Source organism: Orbicella faveolata, unplaced genomic scaffold (assembly GCF_042242905.1).
Source record: "Orbicella faveolata isolate gen_17 unplaced genomic scaffold, um_ofav_v1 contig_12, whole genome shotgun sequence".
Classification (NCBI taxonomy): Eukaryota; Metazoa; Cnidaria; class Anthozoa; order Scleractinia; family Merulinidae; genus Orbicella; species Orbicella faveolata.
The window spans coordinates 7,231,906-7,258,726 of record NW_028301539.1 but is presented as its reverse complement, the minus strand read 5'-3'; the positions used below and the strand labels follow the sequence as shown (position 1 = coordinate 7,258,726).

General features: G+C 38.3%; 2 protein-coding genes and 2 long non-coding RNA genes across 4 annotated transcripts; 2 read left to right on the top strand and 2 right to left on the bottom strand.

Annotated features, from left to right (window-relative positions):
* Positions 1–5,086: 5,086 nt before the first annotated feature.
* On the bottom strand, positions 5,087–5,903 carry LOC149116362 (uncharacterized). Its single transcript, XR_016204019.1, has 2 exons — positions 5,658–5,903; positions 5,087–5,288 (listed from the first exon to the last, which is right to left on the bottom strand). It is a non-coding gene; the product is annotated as an uncharacterized LOC149116362 (long non-coding RNA).
* A 1,294-nt stretch (positions 5,904–7,197) lies between these two features.
* LOC110047165 (melatonin receptor type 1A-like) lies at positions 7,198–8,241 on the top strand. The gene has a single exon (XM_020752913.2). It carries the CDS (start codon positions 7,198–7,200, stop codon positions 8,134–8,136), a length of 939 nt encoding a protein of 312 aa, XP_020608572.2. The 3' UTR covers positions 8,137–8,241.
* A 6,425-nt stretch (positions 8,242–14,666) lies between these two features.
* LOC149116361 (uncharacterized) lies at positions 14,667–16,723 on the bottom strand. The gene is made up of 2 exons (XR_016205387.1): positions 15,891–16,723; positions 14,667–15,293 (listed from the first exon to the last, which is right to left on the bottom strand). It is a non-coding gene; the product is annotated as an uncharacterized LOC149116361 (long non-coding RNA).
* Positions 16,724–22,845: 6,122 nt separating this feature from the next.
* On the top strand, positions 22,846–26,055 carry LOC149116360 (melanocyte-stimulating hormone receptor-like). Its single transcript, XM_089282283.1, has one exon. It carries the CDS (start codon positions 24,046–24,048, stop codon positions 24,982–24,984), a length of 939 nt encoding a protein of 312 aa, XP_089138409.1. The 5' UTR covers positions 22,846–24,045; the 3' UTR covers positions 24,985–26,055.
* Positions 26,056–26,821: the final 766 nt, after the last annotated feature.

Below are 26,821 nucleotides of genomic sequence, written 5' to 3'. Positions count from 1 at the left end.
ATATTCAACTTAGCAGTAATCTGGACGACAAACAGCAATGTTTTAGCACTGCTTTATTCTTAACCGACGAAAATTTACATTTTAGCTGACAGTCGCGATTAAAATTTTAGGCATGCGCTACACCTTGGCTTATCCTGAGACTCAAGCCATAAGGTCTGGAAGCATTGCACTAAGACATGTGTAAAAACTGACATGGGTAATTCAGTTAGTACTTCACAAGAACTCTCCGAAGTTGAACAAAATTTGGTTGAAATATGAGACCTAAGTGACGGTTTGTTGGTGTTTACGGCGACGGCTTGCCGCTACTGTCGAAAACTTAACTCGCACGAGCTTGTTAGTAGATTTACAATACAAAATTACCATAATGTCTTACCCTTTTCTGGCTGACTTTAAATTTGCTCCAGGCAATTTGTTTCTTGGTTATCCGTGTCAATTCTTCTTCCCAATGCTCAACGAACTCGAGGCAGCGAATCCTCTAACTTCATCCGTGGACTTAAATTGAGCATTTTATCGGAAATATTAGATTCGATCAATCCTTTTTTTTATCCAACTTTTACATCTTGTACACTTTCAAAGTTGAAGCTTTCAAAAGGCTCAAAATAATTTACAGCTAAACGTTCCAGTATCCAAAGGCACATTTGTCTTTGATTGCTGTAGTGTTGCGTGACAGAACAAAACTATTTCACCTGGAGGGTGTAGAGAAGCAACGACGCGAAAAAGGACCTGTTTCCGTTGTTTTAGATTTCACTTTAAGTAAACAGTTGTAATTCTCGTACATCCTTTTCTTCAAAATTCGACTGTTCATCAAGTCTTAAATGAAGGTTTTTTTTTCTAATACAGTGTTCTAGTCTGCGACTCCACATATGTTCGCAATACCATTTTGCTTGAATTAAAAAAGAGAACAAAACTGGGGGTCTTACAGAATAGAAAACTTGTCACAAAATTTAAAGCAAACAATCGAAAACAATCTCTTGTGTTGAGTTTTCTATGAGACTTTTGTGGTAAAGCGCTGTACTCTTTACTACAATTCCGCCGATGTTTAATGGTTGACCTTCATAAAGGCAAGTCTTTCAGACCGGCACATGTTCTGACATATCACAGCTATCGTTTTAACAAAAAGCGATTTAAACTTTTCCCTGAAAGGTGCATTTTTTGCCAAAGGTGATCAGCCTCTCGATGTAAGGAGCTTTCCTCTTCACTTTGATGCCGGTTATCAGGATATCAAAGTGCTCACAGATATTCTGAAGCATCTGCATTGAAAATTTTGGCAGCCTTGAATCCGCCAGAAGTTCACAAATGTTATAATTGTTATAGCAGATGGAATGACTGAGTGCAACTTCTTAAAGGATTTCACTTCTCAGCTCGCTGAAGGCTTCCTCATCCTCTACGTTCTAGTTTTCTTTCAATATCACTCTCCGTCATTTCGTCATTTTTAAGTGTGCGCTTCGAGGCTATCCTTGAGAAGAAACTTGAAACTTGCTGGCCCGTCAGAAATTCAGAACTTGTAAAAAGGCTGTTCCATTGCTGTTCCTGGCAGTGATCATGGACTTGGCTACAGACGTTGCATCCGCTTTCTGGCCAGTACTCTCTCCAATACGAAATTTACTGGTCAAGTAATCTTTTTGCTTTTCTGTAAACTTGTTCTTCGAACATGAATAGACTTCAGGGCCCATCCCATCGGTAAACACGGCTGACTTTTGAGGTTTAGACGCTTTCTAGCTTGTATCTACGGTATACCACAGAACTGCTCCTGTAGGCTGTCTGCGTAGCCGAGCACAGCTGTCAAGAAGTGTGTCATTCTCTAAAGCACGATCGTGTTTTCCAAGATCCAGACGGTGCTGTAAGGAGGAAAATCTTCGAAACGTTTTCACACATCCTTCCGCCGGACAGCAAAAAAATAGAAACAGTCGAGGTATCACCTACAGGCTCTTCTTCAGTATCTGAACATCTCTGAGACCTGGCACCTGTGCGAGGCTGAGGCCTGGACTCCACTTTAATGAAGTGTGCATTTGGCTTTCTCTTGGCTGTATCTCTATCACATTTCACAAGATCTGGAAACTGCACCACCTGCGGAGTAGTCAGCTCTGAAAGTCGTATGCATTTACCAGGTCCTATTCCATGTGCCCTCCAGACCGTCAGGCTTCCGTCGTTGTATTCAATATTGAAAATCAAACTCACGCCTGCCTATAAAAGACAGATTTCAGTTAAGGCAAGAGTGACCTTAGCTTTCCAATGACATCCTTCATAACTGAAAGCACCGCGCAGCTGTCTTGTGACGTCACGTGACACATTGCCATCAGACATCTTCTCAAGAGCGTCAAATATATCAGCCAGAACCAACACAAGCAACTCACAACGATCGCAGGTGTCTAGATGATCCTGTGGACTGGTCATCTGATAATCCTTCTCCTTTGGATCACTCAGGGCATATGCTCTGCAATGGTCTGGTATGTTGGATTGCTTCGATACCTGCACCTGCAAAGGCAATATCAGTTAATCATAAATAATCACCTTTTATTTGCCCAGGTCAACACATGAAGTAAAATATGCTTCATTAACGAGAAGTGCATTGGTCACGTGATTCTAATCACGTGACCAATGACGTAACAACTTCAAGGTCACATAGAGTGTTTCTTCATAAAACACTGACCAGCACGCTAGTCTAAGTTTCTGTACGTTCCAACAAAGAAAAGATATATTCCCCATTCCCATCCCCTCAGGCAAATAGCTCCCCTATTTGAGAGACTGCAGAAGTCACCTGGCCGTTTCTAAATGCTCTATAACAGCACCCTTTCAATTATGTAAAATGCTTTCCAATTTCTCAGTGCTTGTCCTCGTGATGAGATAAAATGCACTTTTAGACATAGTCAGGTGACTGATGACGTCATCACACCACGTTGAGGATGACACTTTATTTCAATAGGGTGCATAATTGCAGTCGAGACTGCAGCCTCCCTTATGACCCTATAAATGGCCCTATATAGCCCTATATGAAAACTAAGTTTATTACATGGCAAGTGGGAATCTGTTTGTCATGATCTCTATACATGCATATCATAAAGTACTTTCAATTTTACCTTAAAATCGACCTCTAGATAACGCTTTGCAGACTTCAGGCGTTCCTTTTGTTCCCTTGCCCAAGTCATTCCCATAAATTCATCGCCCAATCTGGTTACTACGTCTGCGAGATCGTCGAAGGCTTGACTACCTGCAGAACTTATATAATCGAGACCTTGGAGAGACTTTCGTACAGAGGCGGAAAAAAGAGTCAGGATTCTTAAGAGTGTTCTTCGGCTCAGTGGAGTGGAGCCACATTCCTGTGGGTAAGTCAAATAATGCGTGACTATAGACTCTGGTATTGTCATGCGAATAACATTTGGCCCCGTGATGATCTCTTAAGTTGACAGTTTTACTGATTTCTCCCCGAAAGGAAAGTCCTGGCTTGAGACGTAAAGTCTTTAAAATCACTTCTCTAACATTTTGCATGCAACTTTATAACTAGATGCTGCTATGTTATGAAAAAGCATAAGGAACCATCTGAGAAGCAAAGTCTAAAAAAAACACTAACATTTTGGATGCAAACTTTAGAACTAGATGCTGCTATGTTACCAAAAAGCTGTAAGGATGAATTAATGAATTGCTATTTTGCATATTCAACATCAGTATTTGTTTCAATGACAGGAACCCTCTTAGCATTACCCTTTGCCTCTAGAGGGGTCTCACACAAAAGAGATGTAGTGCATCTGATTTAACCTGTAGACACTGTGTATGTAAACCCCATATCAAATTCAAAACTTATAGAGCTGGTTATCAAACTACACCAATGACTTTCAAATAAAATGAATCGTAAAATTTTCCTAGATGATTTAGTGCAAGCGTATAAATCATTATTATTATCATCACATTTTGAAAGCTACATGTACAAGTCAAAGCAGACTTTGTTTCTTGTTAATTTAATTTGTTTCTCAGTTTGTGGACAGAAAACGCTAAAAAAATTGTCTTCATGTTACCATATTGAATCGCAGTAAAATTTTACAGAACATTTTTAAAACAGGATTAAAGAATCATGTAGTGATCGTACAAAAATCACTCTCAGGGGAAAAATATTTCAAAATAAAAATTTGTAGACATGGACTATAAACTAGCTACTGTCCAAAATTTGAGGCTACACAACTTGTGTGCAGCACTCATCAGATAAAATTGCCAAATGCGAATTTACATTATAACACTGATTTGAAATACGCATGCGACCATTGGAAATATGATAGCTACATTAAGCGAACACTTTTACAAAACAAAGGAAAGTTGGAAATTACAAATAAACTCTGTTACTATTGAAATACAAGAGAAGCTTTAAAATTTAAAATTTAACATTTTTCAGGAGGAATTTCTTTGCATGTCTACATGAAGTTATCAGCTCATTCTGTTTGTTCAGAGAAACTAACTCAGGTTTGCAAATAATAAAGTACTTCTCCCAGAGGCGTGGGTACATCGATTTGAAGCGGGGTTACATGGGGCAGCTTCCTAGTGACTTTGACAATAGATCAAAGTTCAGAGTCACTTGAAAGATTTTAAAGCAAGCTATCCCATATAACCCCACTTCAAATCGATGTACCCTATGCCTCTAAGAAGTACCTTTGTAAACCTGAGTTAGCCTCTCTGAACAAACAGAATGACCTGATAACTTCATGTAGACATGCAAACAAATTCTTCCTAAAAAATGCTAAATTTCAACTTTTAAAGCTTCTGTTGTCACACAATAGTAACAGCGTTTATCTACAATTGCCAACTTTCGGTTGTTTTGTGAAAGCATTCACTTATTGTAGCTATCATATTTCCAACGGTTGCATGTGTATTTCAAATCAGTGTAATAATGTAAATTCGCATTTGGCAATTTTATCTGATGAGTGCTGCACACAAGTTGTTTAGTACAAAACTAAATAGTAATAAAATGCCAAGTCAAACCTACAGCTGCTCAGTTGGTCATCTGTTATAATCACGCTCTAGTTTACTATTGAGCAACTCTGAAAACAGATCTGCTAATCACCTTGTTTATATATAAAATATATATAGAGACTGACGAGTGAAATGCCAAAATTTACTTGTCAATATAATTTTTCGATAGCTCTTACAAAAATAAATCTATAAAGTCTCCATGGCCCCCTAAATAGTCATAAATACATGCATGTATCTTGTAAGCCAGGGTTCTACTTCACAGTTTTTCATCTTTATTCTTCAAGTAAGGATGCCAGGGATTATACATGAGGCACTACCAATTTTACTTCATCCTATGAATAAAATACAATTACTATAAGCATAAAAGGTTTGTTAAATTTATGTGTAAATCCGTATTGGAAAACCTCAAATCAAGCTTGCTGTACTAAGGAAAATATCATAATAAATCAATCGGTAAATTTTACACAGCAGTTTGATTAATAGGTTAATCCACCACCATTAATTCCCATTGCTGTCCTTTTTGAAACTAAGGTTACATTAACTTCCAATGTATAGCTTCTGATTGTTAAAGAAACATTTACAACCAGAGGTAATTCCATACATCTTAAGCAAACTTTACAACTGAACTTTATCCTGGAAACTTCAGCTTAACTTAATCGTACGTACAAGACAACACAGGAAGACAACAATTAATGGCTTACCTGCTGTTGTTGACTCGTACCTCCGTATGTATCGATGTTTTCACCAGCTGTGTGCCGCCAAAAACTGCTTGAAATCGTGCACAGAGAAGAAGTAAAGGTAAACTGAATTCTGTCCGCCAAAGTAGAGTTTTTCAATAGTGAAAAAGGACCAAGAAATCGATGGAAGCTTCGACATTTCACACCTTTCAAAAAGGACGCCAAAAAATGGAGCGAGAACCGAGACAACCTGGTATCTAATGTGGAAAACCGCTGATCCGTGTTTGTGCCAGGTCGGGCACTCGGAATGCTGATGTAGGTCGTTATGCATTTCGTTACAAGTCGTTTCGTTTCTCATTTAAAGTCAATTTCATTTCAAAAGTAACCTCGAGGGAAAAATCCAATTAAAGTGATACGTTTTGTGATTTCTTGTTCAAACGTAATGCAATGATATTGTAATGCAATGATAAGATATGATGACAGGGATTCGACTGAGGCAGCTACTGGGCCGTTACAGTTAGAACACACCTTTAGCAGTTTCCTTGCCCTGCCGGCTCCGGCGTTAAACTCATCCCACAGAAGAAATGTCTTTGTCTGAAGGTCTCGCGACTTGCACCGCTGAATACACCAAAACTTCTCCGAAACGAGCTTGATTCCTCTTACTAACCAAACTTTACGCAGCTTTACGTGTCTCTATTAAATCTCCGTAAAGCAGTCTGGTTAACTTTACGGAACTTTACGTATCCCGTAATGTCACGTAAATTTGCGATTTCGTGCTGTTCACCACATAACCACTTCAGACGACTGACAGGTCACACAAAGAGAAATCGCTTTGTAGTGATTACCCCCAAAACGCCGGTCAAAACCGAATGAGGGGAATTCGATGTCACAACAAAGTGTGCAAAATTTTTGACAAAACACATACGCTGCGCCCACAACATGAAACAAAAAAGTACAATTGTTCTGGTCAACGAGCGAATACACGGTCGTGCTCCTGCAATATGCCCATATTCGATAAGAATATTCCAGGTCTACATCACAGTTGAACACGCCATGAATACTCTAGAATTCTATAGCTTTGGCGTCAAGATCACGTATTCAACGATAAAAGTATACACACGCAGATCGCACATACTTTGAATTCATAGTCTAAACTTTGCTTCCAGGAGAATGCTATGAACCCGAACTGTTACCTTCTTTCATAAAATTCTTTTTGTAAAGGGTTCGCCATCATACTTTAGGAGTACGACAGATGTGTGGTATACTTTAACGAAAATCCACGAACGATTACGAAGGGAGCATATTTCACTATATTCGATACGAATATTCCAGGTGTACGTCACGTATTGTGTGCGCCTTAAATACTCCAGGATTCTATTGCGTCACAATCACAAATTCGAGTCTAGAATACTCTGGAATACTTTGGTTTTCACGCAGTGACTTGAAGGCATTGGATTATTCCTCAGTTACTGTGGTGGCAGGTAACCGCGCCATAACTTTACTACATTGAGAAGTTTCGCTATTGATTCTAGATAAACTACAAATACCTATTTTGCAGATCGGTATGGCAGCAGCAAACTTCACTGGAAATGGACAGCAGAAAACGCTCGAAGACTTATTTTGTTCGCCCGATTTAACTGCTGGACTACACGGCCAGTTGATATTTATTTTAGTTTTTAACTCTTTTCTGTCCGTTACTGCATTTCTTGGGAATGCTCTGATCCTAAATGCTCTTTACAAGGAGTCTTCGCTTCATCCGCCCTCCAAACTCTTACTTCGTTCCCTTGCAACAACTGATCTCTGCGTCGGTCTCATTGCAGAGCCTCTGGCTATTACCTATTGGATGTCTGTGGTGAATGAACATTGGAATACTTGCCCTCACCTTGCAGCGGCAAGTTTTATAATAGGTTATAATCTGTGTGGAGTGTCGGTCGGAACAATGACTGCAATAAGCGTGGACAGACTTCTCGCCCTGTTGTTGGGGCTGAGATACAGACAAGTTGTAACTTTAAATCGAACCTACGTGATCGTTTTTACCTTATGGCTTTTGCCCGCAGTCTTTTCAGCAATGTACTTGTGGAATCCCCTCACAACCTTATGGTATGGCATCGTCAATATACCACTGTGTCTTATAATCTCTATTTCTTCTTACACAAAGATTTTCCTCTCCCTCCGTTATCATCAAAATCAAATACGAGACCGAGTTCAACAACCGAACCAAACAAATCAACTTAACATAGCGCGATACAAAATGGCAGTGTCCAGTGCAATATGGCTGCAACTGACGCTGGTCGCTTGTTATCTTCCCTATAGCATAGTGGAGGCTTTGCGGGCCAAGAGTGGACTATCTGAATCTCTTTATCTTGCTTGGATTTATACGGCCACGTTAGTTTTCTTAAACTCGTCATTAAACCCGATTCTTTTCTGTTGGAAGCTAAATGAAGTCAGAAAAGCGGTGAAGGACACAATTAGACAAGTGCTTTGCCTTCGTTTTTCGAGTTAGCTCTTGTAGTCCAATATGATGAAAAGTTAATGATGTTTTAAGACTGGGATTTAAAAGTTCTCGTGAGCATTACCTGAAATTAAAAGCGATGCTTACTCATTTTGATATACCAGTATTAAATGTTTCTCTAGCAATTAGATGGCCATCATTGCTGTAAATAAAAAAAAATTGTTTCATACTGTAAGTTTGCAACTGCGAATAGAGATGAAAAACAGTAAACTGCCATTTTTTACCGCGTGGACTACATCACACAAAATACAGTCAGAGTTAAACAGTTGGTGTTTTTTGATGGTTTTTTGGTTCATAAAACAGGGAGAAAGCACGGAGTTCTTATGAGTGAGTTATTCCGACAAGAAATGTCGTGTACGACGTAAAAGATTATGCAGTTAATTTTTACATAACCGCCTCGAGTTTAGCCCTATTCTGGTGTTTCCATGATTCGTCTTTAGTTCCAAAACCTACGGAATATTCACAAAATAAATTATTATAGATTTATCGAATAAAACAAGGGTGCTGTGGAATACGTAATGAACACTCACGCGGGCATTAATCGAAAATTATGACTTAAGTCTTACTTTAATTGAGGCTTCAATAAATTTCATTTTTTAGACCATGCAAAATGCTTGAAATTTTGTTTTATAGATGGCACATATTTCTGCAGCTGCGAGTGCAAAATGAGTTCACTACTAGAATACAGAAATTAAAATCGACAGGTGGGATGTGTTTTTATGAGAAGCAGTATTTTATAATGAACATAAAATTTCGAAGCTACACTCTATTCAGTGATTGAACTTATGCCTGTTTAGAATTTGAGAATTGAATTGAGGTGAGCGTCATTCTTGTTAAACTTTTCAAACCGTTCCATTAAGAACAATTGTTTGTGTTGCAAACATCTTTCTTTCGAGACAGCTCTTCCGTCTTTAATATGAATTGAAGCGTTTATTTATTGAAAGAAGATCGACTTCCAGACTTAACATGCGTTTTCATCTTAGCGGACTATACCATAGATGAGATAAATGTGTCGTAAAAAAATGTCGATAAAGTTGTTGGAATAGAAGACAAAAATTATTCAGCGGCAAATTTAATCACTTTCAGGAAAAACGGGAAAAGGTTAGGACTTCCTTTGTTAGCAAGGCTCATATTTCTTGGCTAAATATTTATTTATCGTGGGAAATTAATATTAAATATAGCGTGGGGATAAAATAACTTTTAATTAGGTACATTATGGAGAAAACTGAAGTTATCAGTAAGGTTTAAGGTGGCTCCGTATAGCTTTACGATTACATGCGCGCATAGGACGAAAGCTCAAGTAATCTGCGCGCGCTCAAGGGAAAACGTCAGTGTTTTTCGATTTTTATGACGTCATGAGCCGTCTGAACAACCTTGACTTTTTACCAATTCAAAATTTCAGGCAATTTCATTTCCATGATGTGGCAAAGTAAGAAAAATTTCACCGAAGGAAAGTATACATATAAGGAGTTTAGGCCAAAATGAGGGATATGTCTGCCTGTCATTGAATGAAATGTTGCTATAGTGTCGGCCTTAATCCAAAAATCGACAACCAAAAACTAAGCCTTATTTTGACGGTACCCATACTGGTAAATCTCTACAGGGAAAACTTTAAGAGAAATTAACTAAGTTTTCCTTTCTAACATGCGCTCTATAGGGAGGGTGTTCGTAAATACTCTAGGGAGCTACCTTAAAGATGTGCGAGTGATGAATGAAAAAGAGTCATTTATTTTACAAAAACACCTTTGTATAGTTGTTCAACACGGTTACGTTTCGCAAACCATGCAGCCACTTTCATCCGTGTCATTGGTATAAACGGCGGATGCCGTAAATCATCAGCTGTTTAAATTAGGGATAGTGGGCGATCGAGAGATCGAGGTGAGCCATCTTCGACTGAGTAGAATCGAGCCATTTGACGTTCGAAATTAAGTGCAAAACTTAAGGGTCTCGAATAGGACAAACACTCGCGAATACATTACAATAACCAGTAGATTAAACTTACGCTTGTCCTAAAACAGAATGTGCACGTACTCTTTGCTTACTTTATCTGTCTGTTAGGACTTGGCCGCGTTGTTCAAAGCCCGATTACGGCAGGACTTAAACTAACATAGGCCCTTTGCAGCTAAGCCATCACATGACCTACTTTTCATAAAATTATGGGTTATAACTTAACAAATGCCAGAAATGAAAAAAGAATGTCGAAAATATCAAAATGGTCAAGTTTGAGGCCACCATCATTAAGGAATGAGATTTTATGACAGTCTGAATATTTAAAAGAATAAGAAGATTTGTATGGAAAAAGTTGTTGGAGAGCAAGGTCTTGCTCTCCAGCAACATTTTCCTTACAAATCCTTTAAATTTTCCGAAAAATCAAGCTGTCATATAAACTTACTCTTTAATGCCAGGGGCGTCAAACTTGGCCATTTTGGTATTTTCGATGCGCTCTTTCCATTTCTGGCATTCTTCAAGTCATAACCCATAATATGAAAATTTTCTCGAAAAAATTTGGTCACGTGACCCCAGCTGCAAAGGGCCTATTCTGAAAGAAATTCGAAGTTTTGTTTTTCACGGAACTCGAATCTTAAGGTATTGAAGTTTTATTTTGACAAGTACTGTTACTGTAAGTTTAAAACTCGTTTTCTCAAAACGAGTTATTTTCGCCTTCTAGAAAAGATACCTCAAGAAGGATTTATTCAATTGAGCTAAATTTTTCAGGATTTGTTGTTCTGAGTACGCTCTGTGGGATAAGCATAGAACTTTTCCATCCAGTGCTTTCTGTGGAAGTTATGTGTTGAAACGTATGATAGATCTTCTGTATCAGATTTAACTGGTCATCATTTCACGTGTTTTTAACTTTTCAAAAATCTCTATGCTTATCCTAGCAAGCTATTTGTCTTCTTTTGTAAAATATAAAAATTATTCCTTTTGATCAGTTCTTGTAGGAGTTATCTTTTCTCAAGTAAGCCCTGGCATTTCCCAGCAGGTGGCAAATTTAATCAGCCGGTGTCAGGTCACAATACAGTTATAGGGTACAAAACTATTTTTTTCATTATCTTTGGTCTTTGAGCTTTTTCAAAATGTATACATTGCCATGGATTGGAGTTAACTCTTAGCTACGAGAAAATGTTTGAAACATGGTGTGTTTCTAGGTTAAGTCCCACCTTAAGCTGACCCAGGATAAGCGAGAATTTCCATTTGAGTTCTTTAACTTCGCGGTGAGATTTTGTTTGTATTGTTTTGGCCTTTAGAAAAATTTATACTTCGGTTAAATTTTAATCCTGGGTTAGCGTTAACCGGTTTCAGAACAACCCGGCCCAGGTTCAGAACAACCCGGCCCAGCAAGTTAACCTGATGTGAGGCTGCGATCCAATCGAAAACCAGCACTCGGTCAGCGGTCAACTTTCAAAAAACACTGAGCTCTAAACTTGAGCCCGCGATACTATCGCGTGATACTGATCATACTGGTCAGCGGATACCTTGTTTTGACAGGTGTCAATTGACCATAACATGGATGTCCAATATCGAAGAGGGACGCTATAAACCAAGGCTGTATATCTCTGTCAACCTATTAGCTGGAGTATGGCCGCCATCCTGCGCATCCCTACCATCGACAGGTCTCAAAACCCGCTGAGCATGCGCACTCAGTTCCCGCCTTCAAATGTTTCAAAATGGCGGACGACGAATAAGATTTCGCCACGTAATTCAGCCTTTCATCAGGCTGCTCATACATTTATTCAAACTTCCATAATCGGTTGAATTTCGCCTTCGACGTTTCTAGTTAGATCGGCGGTTATTTTCTACAGAATATTTACCCTTACCTGGTTCCCCCTTGTGTTAACGTTCGCTACTGGTGGAAGAGAAACTGGACTCTGATTTTCTCGTTTGTTAAGACAGCCCAGTGTTTGTTAAGCTTGAGATTTGGACTACGTTATCGTTGTTTCTTCCGCAAGGAAATATCAAAAATGACTTTTTTTTCGTTTCCATGGTTTTGAGAAAACACTTCCCACAGGCATTATATGGTTGTAAACCGAAAGGAGCAGCTCAGTGGAGCTCTTTAACGATGAATAATGGCTGGATTAATGGCAATCTGACGGCAAGGCCTCGTCCGAGCGGATGCAAAAAGTGACTCTGTGAGTAGAGACAAGTTGTTTTCTCATTAGGCGTTCCTTTCGTGTTAAATACCATCAAGATTGTAATTCCCATCATTTAATCAATGCTCTATTGTAGTGTATTGCACGCCTCTCTTTGTTCATGTGAAATAAAATAGGATTTGTTTAGAATATCAAGATGGAGTTGTAGTCTTTCTTCTCAGCGTCACGGTTAGCTGTCGAATTTTTCCCGCCATTTCAAGGTGCATCCGCTTTGAAAAATTTAGCTTACCTAACTCAAAACAAGCAACTGGATTTCTTTTAGATCTTGTTGTACTTTTTGTGGAAATCAATAATATGCGCCAAGGGACAACGGGCCCTTCGAGGCGGTAAAGAAAAGGATTACTCGATCAGATCGCTGTTAATGAAATGAATTAGAGGAGGGTATTTTTCTGTTCTTTCGGCCAAATGAAAATTCACGGAAAAGTATTAAACGAGACAACTTGTTGCTTTCCGCAAAGTTCCGCTGGTGATACCTGTTGAGGGAGGCTGACTAAAGTACCCCTAACATCTCATTACAGTGTTCGAGAGCCTGGACCACAGCCATTTAGCTTTCTTTAAACCCGAGCATTTGTAACAAACACTAAAGCTTAAGTTAATTCAAGCAGACGCACAGGAGCGAATAGTTTGCAGCAAACATTATATTTCGCCGAAATAGGTAGGTACATAAGCTTATATTCAAACTTACTTCTCAGAATTAAAAATAATCGTACACCGTAGTAGGATGCAAGGTTGGTAGCATAAGCACTTCACTGGCTTCTAATCAGGGCATTGTAATGGTTTCTTTTGTTTTTCAAGCAATAAAGAAAAATTATCTTGCACCATACAATACCTGCGTTTACTTTACGGAGCATCCCTAAAAAGGGCTTTCCAGCATCAGTACCAAAAGTTTAACATACAGAAAATGCTTTACTAGTTGACACAACTCAACCTAAAAGACTCAACTTATTGATTTTTAATAAAAACAGAGAGCCAGATTTATAAAGCACTCCTGGGTCAATGTGTGATCCAAGTATTGTTGGAATATAAAACCCAAAAAACAATATTTAGGATTTAAAGTGAAAAAAAAAAATTACTTCATGAATCTGAATGTCAGAAAAAAATGTATCATTCAATGAAAATGTCTGTAAGAAAATAAAAGAATGAAAAAATACCAATCATTATCAAATCTGGTTTCCCCACAGGTATACAGGTATAGCATCAAAATAATTACATTAGACCTTTTAAATCATTCAGCAGAATGGTAACTTAAATGTCGCCAGATTACAACATGAAAGCATACACAATGTAGTTGAGGAGCTTGAACAAGTCAGTGCAAAGTTACCGGAGAAAACAAAGTAACTAAAACCCTATTTTGACTGGCAAGTTGTGCATCACCAGTCTCTGCCCCAACCATTCCATTCAAGTGAAAAAAAAAATTGTGACCAAACATGTAAATTTAATTTCTTATTTGAAATTGAAAACACACAAATAAGTCAGTTTTTGCAAAATCCAAAAGAAGCTGCAGTTTGAGAATGGGATCATTATAAACCTTTCCCCCTAGAGTCAACCATCACTCTGTAGTCAAGGCTCATTACAAATTTTAACTATATTTGAGCATGCATCAGAGCTAATAAACAACAAAAGGGTTGAAGTGCTAACCCATGTTTAATGAAGGTATAAAGATAATATTATCCTTGACTGTACTCAACTGTTAATACAGGTAGAAATTAAAGGAGCTCAGTCATGGTATTTTGAGTAATTTTGGCCACATACAAAATTACTTTTAAATGGTAGGAAACCTGAAAATAACAGTTGAATAAGATAGAAAAACACCAAAGAGATAATGATAAACCATAAAGGAACAAGGATGGCTAAGGATGGAGAAGATTAACATGGATTACAAACAACGAATTTGAAAAATTGAGGCTAAATTTTTCAGTATGTGCAAACCGTGACTGAGCTCCTTTAAAATGTTGTGAACGTTTGTAGCAGAACCAGAATTTGGCAAACATGTTCAGCAGTTTCACAGAGTACTGACCAAGCACTATACACAAGGGTGGTAAACACCTCTATGATCTGACTGAAATGGAAACTTTCTGTGATCAGCATTCTGCTGGACTGTTTGGTCAGTGGCAAAATACATGTATCTACAGTAGTTCAGAGACAACATGTTTACTTAGCATTTTACCAGGGATATCTGGCATAACATCTTTTTGTGTTTGTGTTCGTGCTAGAGGAACTCTCCAATCCAGAGGGCAAATGGCTCAAATCTCAAAATGAAAGGAGCCAGTCACAGTTCACTGATGTGTACATGGTTCTTGGGTTCAGCTGCAACCCACAGCCACTACTTAACTATTAAAAGACCTTGGTTGACAGACAAGAAGACAGAAGTACAAAAACAACATTTGTTTAATAGGGGAGGCAATAAATGTGAGATCACATGTTGCTAATAATCATCAACTGGAATTAAATTAGTTAGTCTGAGCCAGCAATTTTTTGGTATTTCCACTTTGTGCCCAACTTAGAAAACAGAAAAATTTGTTGTGGATCATAACAAAATTATTGTCCAATCAATGATCGTAGACAGAAGATGAGTCTACTTTGCATTAATACAAGGAGGTAATACCAATAAGAGTTATGATAGAAGTTTCAGTGTTACTGTATACTCCGAGAGCAGAAATGTACAGTGTTTCACCCAAAATTTGCAGAATAGAAAGTTCACGCTCTTCATCAAGGAAGACATTTTTTTGCATGCCAAGCACTATCTGGTCCACAAGTTCCGTAGCAAGTACCACTTGGCATATGTGCACTGCAGTTGTGGATGTACAAAGTCACAACAACATGGAAGTAGTTGATTTGGGAGATGATATCACTAAGAGTCACCGCAATGTTCACGTGACCATGGAGGGTGGCACAGTCCGCCCTTGTCAAGGGGCTATTGACATTCAACATCTCCTTGGTGTTGTATCCGTTGAAAGAGGAAATTATCATTGCCAAAACTTCCTTCAACATCTCCCTCTGCAATTCAAAGAGTTCAACTGGTCAAATGCTGAAAAAAGTTTTAAGGAATGAAAGTAATCTAAGTTTGTATAAAATGCAGTGTGCTTTAAGAATTTAGCATGACACAAGACATGAAATGGTTTGTGCTGCTAAGGTATGGCACATAATTTTCAGAACCACCTTGAAGTTTTCACAGGGAAAAAGATTGAAATCCTTCACTCTAATTTTAGAAGGTAGCTAATTTTGTAACTGTGTAGGAAAATGAAATTTTCAAAAGAGGAGGCTTTAGAAGCAATAAATTGCCTCAAAACTGTAACAGAATCATTCAACCTGTGGTAAATTGTTGAAATTAACTCAAGAAAAACTTCAAAAAAAATTGTCAAAATAATTATGGTTAATAATCTCCTGGTTTTTTCCGTTTTCGAATTCCTAAGTAATGAAGACATTGCATGGTCAGGTGCTATGGCCACTGGTATGGAATTTTATTGAAAGGTGGAAACATCACAAACATGTATTGTGAAGTGGACATGATATAATGAACTATTATTTTTGAAAGTTGTACAATGTAAGTTATTAATGACCTTCTTAACTGTATGTATACAGAATTCTGCTTACCAATTTCTTATTCTTGACTTTTACTGTATGAGCTGAGGTGTACGCCAATGACAGCTCAGCATGAAGAAAACAAAAACAGTGGAGATGAAGACGACGACGAACCAGAAGAAAGCTCAAATAGAGAATCAGAGAATCGAGAGGATGACAAGTTCGATGATCGATTACAGGAAAAAGGTTGATGACATCAATGCGAGCAAAATTTGCGGAGCGCTTCTGAATTTACATACCCTGGTCCCAGAGATTTTTCTTGATTTTTCTCCGCACGAGAGAGCTACGAGAGAGCCGCGAAGTGGTGAAAACACGAATCGCGAAGCGGCGAGAAAGAAAAACGAGGTTTTTCTTTCTCGCCACTTCGCGACTCGTGTTCGCCGCTTCGCGAAAAGTAAAATCAAGAAAAACCTCTGGGACCAGGGTAGAATTTACAAGGAAACGAATCCACAAGAGATCCTTCCATTATACACAAATCCCAAACAGAAACCAGTGCAAGGATGTAGCAGAATTTCGCGCCGAATTTGCTGTGCTCCTCCAAGCGCAGGCTAACATCGTCGTTGTTGGTAAACATCAAGTGCAATCCATTGATTTTATGCTCATCCTCGACAACCCAGTCTTTCTTCATAAATAACCATTAATAAAACTGCAAGTATGCTGACAAACTGGCCAAGCAAAAAGCACCAACTTGTGGTGAAAAGAGCACAATCAAACGTAGTTCACACAAACTACCGTTCAATGGCCACTCGATCGCGCTTCCAATCCCCGCAGTAAGTCAGCGGTCAAGGTTCTGCGCACGCGTTCTTAAAAAAAGTCCCCAGCCAATCAGCGGTTTTTGAGACCTGTCCCTACCATCGCCTTCGTGCGAACGCGCCCACGAGCAATACCGCTAGCCCTGATAAACATGAGAAAATCAATTCATGGGTTTCCTTTTCTTTCCTATATGTGTGTGGGGCTCCGCTTAGGGGTCCTTCGGGCCACCGGAGCTCCGCTATAAATTTGCGGGATAAGATATCAGCGAATATTCGTTTAATTATACACTCCATGGAACTGCATGAGGATATTTAAAAGCTGTAGAATCTCACTTTTATGTTAGAGATACACCGTCTTTTCCCCAACGTTGACATACCTCTCTAGAGAGATCAACAATATAATCATTTTGAGGCTTGTTTACTCTAGGGAAGAGACAAGACAACCTAATCAAACAAGCCAAACCAGTTTAGCATACTGTATGCACATTTTAGTATTTGGTGTCTAGTGCTTTGGCACGTACGTAGACACCTAGAACTTCGAAAAATACTTTATATACGGCAAAATACGTCATACAGGTGAGGCTACAGTCAGGTTCACATTTCGTGACTAATAACATGAATGGAAAAGAAAGCGTAACACAGGAATATGTAACTAAATCGATTTATGGTCGTGAGCAGTCGAGAACGAAAAGACTAATTCTATTCAAGAAAAAAGAGCGACGAACAGTCGGGACAAATTAAATTCGAGAACGAAAAGACAACGACGAATCGACAAATCCCTGTGATTTCGACTATCTGCGTCGTTAAACCCAAGGGTTCGTGGATGGTGAATTTAGACAATTTAGTGAGTGAAGCTTTTCTTTTGTAGCCTTTATGACGAATTTCCTTTAAGCTAGTTTCTCAATATGCCACAATTTTCGAAGTACGGGTCAGTCTGGCCGAGTGAAAGGCTTAACAAGATGTTTTTCATTGTTCGATCGGTAAGGTGGTCGCCAGGGAAATGTCAACGACGCTTTCATGAATACGTTAAATGAATAACTTTAACGTTTTGAGTCTCTTTTGGGGAGAATTGAGCCCTGTTTGGGGACCAGAGCATCTTAGTTTCAGTTACACAATATTGAACTGTTCCAGTTAGCTCGTCTTCGTCACACTGCATGAAATGGCATGTATAAGGAGGTATAATGAACCCGTATACATAATGTGTACGGAGAGGTATAATGATGTATACTGAAGTATATGTATAAGGTCTGTATAATGATCAGTATACGTCTGTATCCTTATACGAATGTATACTGTCTTGTGGAGATTTCCTTATACCTAGTGTAAGGGAACATTATACGAGTTGACAAAGTAAATTCAACTTGATTGTTCTTTTGCATCATAAATGAAGGAAATGAAGGAAATGAAGGCTCCGGTTGCTGAAAATAATGAGTGCTTCTTACCGAAGAACTTACTTGTAAAGGAAGCCTTAAGTCAGATAAACAGCTATAAAAGCAGGTATTATTAGGCGTCTTTGCGCTTCTTTCCGGATTTCTTACAGGTATCATTAAGGCATCTTAACGCCTCTTAAGCATTCTGTAAATATATCAATAACGCAGCTTAACGCCGGCTTCTTTATACATTGCGTAAAGATATCCATAACGTATCTGTACGCTCCTTTACGCATTGCCCAAAGTTATCAATAAGCTGCGTGCGTGAAATGAGTAATTTCGTGGGATTTACGTGGACGTGAAATTCCACTCTTTTTTGTTTGTCACTTACTTAAACCTTATTCTCTACGTCATAGAACTAAAGCTGACTTATTTGTTTTTCCTTTGACAGAAATGACAACGAAGCATGTGATGACGAAGATCATGAAAGTGATCAGAGTGTAGATGATGCAGATTTAAATTTTGATGAAGTTTACTAAATTCTACTGCTTTAACTTATTTCGACGTGTACCCGAAACCTCATTGGAAGACATTTTACTTTATGTGTAAAATAGTTGTTTTGTTGCTTATCACAATTACAGTTCTAACTCCATGTAGACTAAGACTTAAAGAAGCATGAAATAGCTTCGACCACACTCAGGAGATTATGAAGATAGTAATCAAGTAGATTTTTATTTGCAAATGTTAAATAAACAGCAGAGAGGAACACAAGTAAATGGTGTTTGTTTACGATCAGTTTCTAAGCTAAGATTTGAAAATGAATACCCATAAAACCTGTCACTAGAAATCCCGAAAACAAATTTCATTGTAGCTAAAAACCAGGGGTCATTGTCCATAAGATATACGAAATCAGTACACATCCCGTCCATGCCACTTTCAGTATACCCCTTGATTCGCCCAGTATACGTACTGTATACTGACATTTGACCTGACATAGAAGGAATCCTGCCGCAACTGTAAAATTCCGTATACACACCTGCCACAGACCTGCCAGTATACCTCCTGTTTCACACAGTATACATGATGTATACTGACATGTATAGTGACATATAAGGAATCATGCCACAAGTGTATAAGATCCTGGTATTTTTCTTGGCCAACCCTGAAATATACTGATCATTATACGGACCTTATACATCCTGCCGCATCCTTATACTTGTCTTATACCAATAGATATACTGACTGTGTACGACCTGAGGAAGGCTCCTTATACAGACGATTTTATGCAGTGTCAATTCATTCCGAAACTATTGACTGACGACATTTGATATAGTTGCAATGATAATGCTAGCTTCGAGCTGTCTCATTTTTCGTTTCTCCAAGTAAGCCTGTGACCTAGCCCACGACATGCCGTTATCTGTACTGGCCAGTCAATTATAATACAAATGATGCATATATTTCCTTGAAAGATATTTAGCAGTTTCTGTTTAATAAAAGTGTTGTGTTCCACATTCCTAGTTTGTAATTAATGTTCGTTGTTTATGTCCTCTCTTACAATTGCACACATCCCCACAATGAGAATCAATTCATCTCAAACGTAACACTAAGGCCTTTGAAAACAAAGCACTCTCTCACCAGTAGCCCTAAAGAAGACGTTGTTGATTACTGCAACAATTTTGGATGCATAGAAACAACCAGCTAGCACTGGACACATGTATGCAAATGCATACCTATTTCTGATAGAAGTTATAAGTAAATATGAGTATATGGCGCCAATTTGCTTGAAAATGATGAGAACATTTCAGAGGTGAGTGTATGGACACAAATTAGGATCGAGCATTAAGTTATCTCTGATTGAAACTGACCAATAAATGAAATTTTCAAAAAAAAAATATAATTAAGGTTGACAAATTACGAGCCAACTGTCGCCATCGCTAGGATAACCTATAAATTTAAATATCATACTTCAGAACACTGCTGCTTAACTCTTCCCAGGAAAACGCATAATTTTATCTTTTCGCTTGGTTTTTCTACATTTTGAGGAGTAGGGCTAAAGCAAATATGACATCACAAGCCTCTTGCACACAGGAAGCGCGATTCATTTGGATTGCCAGTGAATGTAAATTGAGATCAAAACAGATGTTTAATTCTGTGTTTTCTCTGCATCATTCATTTGCGTGCAAAGTTTTTAAAGAGGACTTGTTTTACAGCCAAAGTGACAACAAAGGAAGGAAGCCAGTCATTTCATTTTAAATGACAAAGAAACAGTAAAGCTGGAAACATTTGTCTTCGATAACATAAACAGCAACTTGTACTCAGTGCTTTAAAGTGTTTGAAGAATCAAAAGAACTTGTGCAAAGTTTTCATTTTCTGAGACAACGTAATGATTAATTTTAAGACGATTTTGTCGGAATTTCAACTGTTGCATGTCCAGTCCTTTTACATTAACTTTTGCAAATTAGTTTCAGAAAAAAATGTGATGTCTCCTCTAGTCCTGTCTCTGTGAATCACTTGAATATTATATTAAATGTCACTCAAACTAAAAATCATGTCCTCTATCAAATGAGAGTCTTTCACGCATAGCCATAGGCGTACGGGCACCTTGGGACTTAAGGGGACGGTGACTTTCTTGCCCGAAAATTTACACAATGCGCGAATGTGAGGGTGTTGAAATCATGATGCAAACGGACTCAAATTACATGAAAAACAAAAATTTTCACAATTCCCACATCTAATGAAACTGCTATAATTCCAAAAACAGTTATATTTAAAGCTTACATAATCAATCAGTCATACTCTATCAACAGTCTCGATCTGAGAAAAATCTAAAATTTATTAAAAGAAAAAACATTTTAAAGAAGCAACTGAATAGAAACTTTCTTTACGAGTTTTGGAGATCACGCCAACAGCATTATTTTGTAATGCTTTCGCTGAAGAGTAGTTGCCCGAACCATTAGCGTTTTGCCCGAAAAATTACATAATTTCCGTGGCTGGGGGGGGGGGGGAGTTGCAGCTCCCCTCGCCCCCCCCCCCAGCTCGTACGCCTATGCGCATAGCTGGCAACATGTCATCATGGTCATTATTTTCTTTCAGGGGAACAGGGAAACAAGGGACATTTGTGGACTAGTTTCAGGGACACCATTTATTTTCATTACAGATTACCTGCTTTAGATTTTCATCAATAAAGGGAACGTTTCTGTGGAGATTTTGGGCAACATCCTGTGACTGAGGAACAGGAGAGAAAATGCAAAATTATTAAGGCATCAAGGGAAAATGTCAGACCCCCTCCCTGAGAGGCTCTCTTAAATAACAAATTTCACAACCTACATGAACGGAACTGCTAAGAAAAGTACATCTTCTCTTTTCCTTGGCCTAAAGAGCAGCTTCTACCATTCTAAAATATCAAAGTTATTAAAACAGTTGAAAAACTCTTTTGTTTCAAAGATTTAACTGCTCGACTACAGTGATACTTAAACTTTCAGTGATACTAAAATGAATTCTGCTTAAACCAGTAGCTAAAACTAAAAATATTCGAATTGTGAAAGGATCGGCAACAAAAGACTTCCCTGAGGTGGAAAATCAGAAATCCCATTGGAATATTTCGATAGCACTTTTTATAAGAATGTGTAGCTTACACATGTCGTTTTTGTGGTTACTGGAAGAAGCCGTACTGATGTCATCGGGTCCGTTAGTAAATAAGTGAGTTTTCGGATCTCACGAAGCGAGACCGAAAATACCTCGAGATGTGCTCAAGTTCTTTTGATCGATTTTCGCCTTTAAAACTACTTTTACTGTTTAAAATTGGTTCCGTTTAATTTGAGATCTCTACTGGAGTGAAAAAAGAAAGAAAGAAAGAAAGAAAGAAAGAAAGAAAGAAAAAGCAAATTTACAAGCAGAAACATAGCGTTATGGAGCATTACGAATGACTACGATCTCTCACCGGTGACCCGCACGAAGGACATTGCAGACTCGTTTTCCCACGCTCTTCGACATGACGTGACATTAAATAATCAATATGTTGGTGAGTGGCCGCAATGCTTTCTCAGTTTTCCATCTTTCTTTCTCATATAACCAGGCACAGCTTTCACCGAATGTGCCAGAGTATTTTTCTTGAAGAATCTTGCAGGATTTTGAGCGGTTTCCGAAAGGTTTCGATTGGAAATGCGATTGTTACGTGCCTTGAAAGCATCCATCAAGCAAATAAATACACATTCTCAAATTGATGTTTATTTCACTTTCTCATACTACCCACCCGGAATTAGATGTAAATGTTTGTTTCAATATAAATACTTGTTTCAATTACAAATGGAAATTGAACTATGCACCTAAGTCAGAATTCCACGACAGGATTATGAAACGCTCCTGGCAAAAAGGGCATATACTAAAACCCGAAACAATGAAACGAAACCACCGAAAAGAGTAAAATAATAAGTAAATAAATGAAAAAGTTAAAAAAAAAAAAACAGCCTTGATCTCTGGCACGTTACTATGGCAGCCGGATCTCATACCCAGATCCATATGTGTGACATCGTTACATCTCAAACCTGAAAGATGCATGAGCGCAAGGTTGTCGACGACGACCACGAAGACATTGAGAAAAAGGTGAGTATTTTTCACATTTTGAATGGCGTTCTAGCTAAAACAAGAAATGTAATTCAAAGAATGGTTTCCTTGTCGTATCGTGGATTCTTAAGCGGTAGCGAATCCACAACGCCGAGCCCAGGATGTACGGAAACACAATCTCAAGACTATCCGTGAGGAGCTGAGCGCCTAATAAGAAATTACTTTGAGAACTGCAGGAGTCACGAAGGCCTGACGTTAATATGATTAAAGCCTGTCAAGTCGCCCTCGTTTTTCTTTAGAGGTATATATTAAAGAAAGTTCTGGTTCGCACGAAGAATGCTGCAAAGTCATTCTCGAAAAGACCATTCGATTCGCCACCGTCTAAGAATTTACGATACGACCAGAAAACCTTTCTTTGAAATTAGATTTCTTGTTTTAACTAGAATACCATTCAGAATGTGAAAATACCCACCTTTTTCTCGATGTCTTCCTGCTCGACACGCTTGCGCTCATCCACCTTTCAGGTTTGTGATGTCACGATGTCACACATGTGGCTTAAGAGCAGGATCTGGGTACGAGATCCGGCTGCCATAGTAACGTGTTAGAGATCAAGGCTTTTTTAAACTTTTTTTTATTTATTTACTTACTATTTTACTCGTTTCGGTCGTTTCGCTTCAGGGGTTTCGTTTCGGTCGTTTCGGTCATTTCGGTGGTTTCGTTTCGGTGGTTTCGTTTCGTTGTTTCGGCCGGTAAATGCCGGCAAAAAGCCATCTGAACTAAGTCGATAAGATCTCTTCATATGGAAATTCTGGATTCTTTATTATTAAAATACAGACAGGTCAGGAATGTTTGCTTCATATAAGCTTATATAAAGATCATTTCAGCGTCGTCAGTTCACCATCGTTTAAGCTTAATAGATTTCTACCATCTCCAAAGGATGTCATTGGTTTTGTGAAAAGCTCTTATGTAGCTCGAGTAATTGACGTCGCCGTCCTATGCGAAAGAGCATTTTGTCTTTGGCGACACGACAGGACTAGCGAAAGTTTCCCGCGTCCACTGCCATTCCCGTCCTGGCCTTCCCATCCTCGCATCGGACATACGTGTCAAACATTTAAATTTCAAAACAAATATTTTGCAATAAAACTAAAACTCCACAACTTTGTTTTTTGGTACCATTGTGGTTATTCATTATCCAGTAGCCACATGTCCTCTCAGAGGACTTTTGTTCTTCTTTGACGGTCCAAAACATAAACCAATCAGCCTTCAGGTTACGACAGTTAACAAGCTGCTTGGCTAGTTAGGTTGTCTTTCCAAACTGTCACTGATCCATATATTGACAAGTTGGAGGAAATAAATAAAAAACGGCGTTTGGATTGATCCTCAGTTACTGTGGTGGCAGGTAACTGCGCCGTAACTTTACTACATTGAGAAGTTTCGCTACTGATTACAGTTAAACTAGAAATAGCTATTTTGCATATCGGTATGGCAGCACTAAACTTCACTGGAGATGGACGGCAGAAAACGTTCAAAGACTTGTCTTCTTCGGTCGGTTTAACTGCTGGACTTCACGGCCAGTTGACATTTCTTTCAGTTTTAAACTCTTTCCTGTCCGTTACTGCATTTCTTGGGAATGCTCTGATCCTAATTGCTCTTCACAAGGAGTCTTCACTTCATTTGCCGTCCAAACTCTTGCTTCGTTGCCTTGCAACAACAGATCTCTGTGTTGGTCTATTTGCAGAGCCTCTGGCTGTTACTTATTGGATGTCTTTAGCAAACAAAAATTGGAATATTTGTCGTTACGCATTAGGTACAAGTTTAATATCAGGTTATATTTTGTGTGGAGTGTCGATAGGAACTCTGACTGCAATAAGCGTGGACAGACTTCTCGCCCTGTTGTTGGGACTGAGATACAGACAAGTTGTAACTTTAAATCGAACCTACGTGATCGTTTTCGCCTTGTGGCTTTCGCCAGCAGTCTTTTCAACAACGTACTTTTGGAATCCCCGTATAACCTTTTGGTGTGGCATCATCTCTATACCACTGTGTCTTATGATCTCTATTTTCTCTTACACAAAGATTTTCCTCACCCTCCGTCATCATCAAAATCAAGTCCAAGGCCATGTTGAACAACCGAACCAAACAGATCAACTGAACATAGCGCGATACAAAAAGGCAGTGTCCAGTGCAATATGGCTGCAACTGACGCTGGTCGCTTGTTATCTTCCCTTTAGTATATTGACTGCTTTGCGGGCTAAGAGTGGAGTATATACATCTCTTCATCTTGCTTGGATTTATACGGTCACTTTAGTTTACTTAAACTCTTCATTAAACCCGATTCTTTACTGTTGGAAGCTAGATGAAGTCAGACAAGCGGTGAAGGACACAATCAGACAAGTGCTTTGCCTTTGTTTTTCGAGTTAGCTCTTGTAGACCAATATGGTGAAAAGTTAATGATGTTTCAAGACTGGAATTTTAAAAGTTCTCTTGAGCATTGTCTGAAATTAAAAGTTGTGCTTACTCGTTTTAATATATCAGTATGAAATGTTTCTATAGCAATTAGATAGCCAAGGAGAAAGTTTTCATCATTGCCGTAGATAAAAAAAATGTTTTAAGCTGTAAGTAACTGTAAGTTTGCAACTGCGAATAGAGATGAAAAACAATAAACTGCCATTTTTTTACCGCGTGGACTATATCACACAAAATACAGTCATAAAGTTAGACAGGTGGTGTTTTTTGATGTTTTTTTTTTCGTTCATAACACAGGCAGAAAGCGCAGCGTTCTTATGAGATGGGTAAGTTATTCTGACACGAAACGTCGTGTACGACGTAAAACAAAAATTATGCACTACAGTTAACTTTTGCAAGACAAATGCTTTGCCTTTGTTTTTCGAGTTAGTTCTTGTAGACCAATATGGTGAAAAGTTAATGATGCTTTAAGACTGGGATTTTAAAATGTTCTTGTGAGCATTGTCTGAAATTAAAAGGGGTGCTTACTCATTTTAATACATCAGTACGAAATGTTCCTCTAGATATTAGATAGCCAAGGAGAAGTTTTCATTATTGCTGTAAATATTGTTTCATTGTAAGTTTGCAACTGAGGATAGAGATTAAAAATAATAAACTGCCATTTTTTACCGCGTGGTCTACACCACACAAAATACAGTCGTAAAGTTTGACAGTTGGTGTTTTTGTTTCGCGGAGTTCTTATGAGATGGATGAGTTATCTGACATGAAATGTCGTCGTGCACGACGTAAAAGAAAAACCATGCAGTTAACTTTTACAACGACCTTCTCGAGTTCAGCCGCACTCTGGTGTTGCCATGATTCGTCTTTAGTTCTAAAACCTAAGGAATATTCACAAAACAGTTTATTATAGATTTATCGAATAAAACAAGGATACTGTGGGATACGTAATGAACACTCAGGCGGGCATTTTTCGAAAATTACGACTTAAGTCTTCATTGAGTCTTAAGATAAATTTCATTTTTTTAAACATGCAAAAGTTTTGAAATTTTGTTTTATGGATGGCGCATATTTCTGCAGCTGCAAGTGCAAAATGAGTTCACTACTAGAATACAGAGATTTTCCACAGGAGGCATGTGCTTTTATGTGAAGCAGCATTTTATAATGAACATAAAATTTGGAAGCTACACTCTACTGAGTGATAGAACATATGTCGGTTTAGAATTTTAAAATTGAATTGAGGTGAGCGGCATTCTTCTTAAACTTTAATTTAAAACCGTGCTATTAAAAACAATGGTTTGTGTTGCAAACGTTTTTCTTTCGAGACAACTCATCCGTCTTTAATATAAATTGAAGCGTTTATTTATTGAACGAAGATCGACTTCCAGACTTAACATACATTCTTGGCGGATTATACCATAGATGAGATAAATGTGTCGTAAAAATAATGTCGATAAAGTTGTTGGAATGGGAAACAAAAAATATTTAGCGTCAAATTTAACCACTTTCAGGACAAACGAAAAAAAGGTTAAGACTTACTTTGTTAGCAAGGCTCATAATTCTTGGCATAAATGTTTATGTGGCGTTGGAAGTTAATTCTAAATATAGCGTGAGGAAAAAATTATGATTTAAGTCTTCACTGAGTCTTAAGATAAGTTTCATTTTGTGGAACAGCCAAAATTTTGGAAATTTTGTTTTATGGATGGCGCAAATTTCTGCAGCTGCAGGTGCCAAATGAGTTCACCACTACAATACAGAAATTAAAATCGACGGGTGGCATGTGTTTTTATGAGAA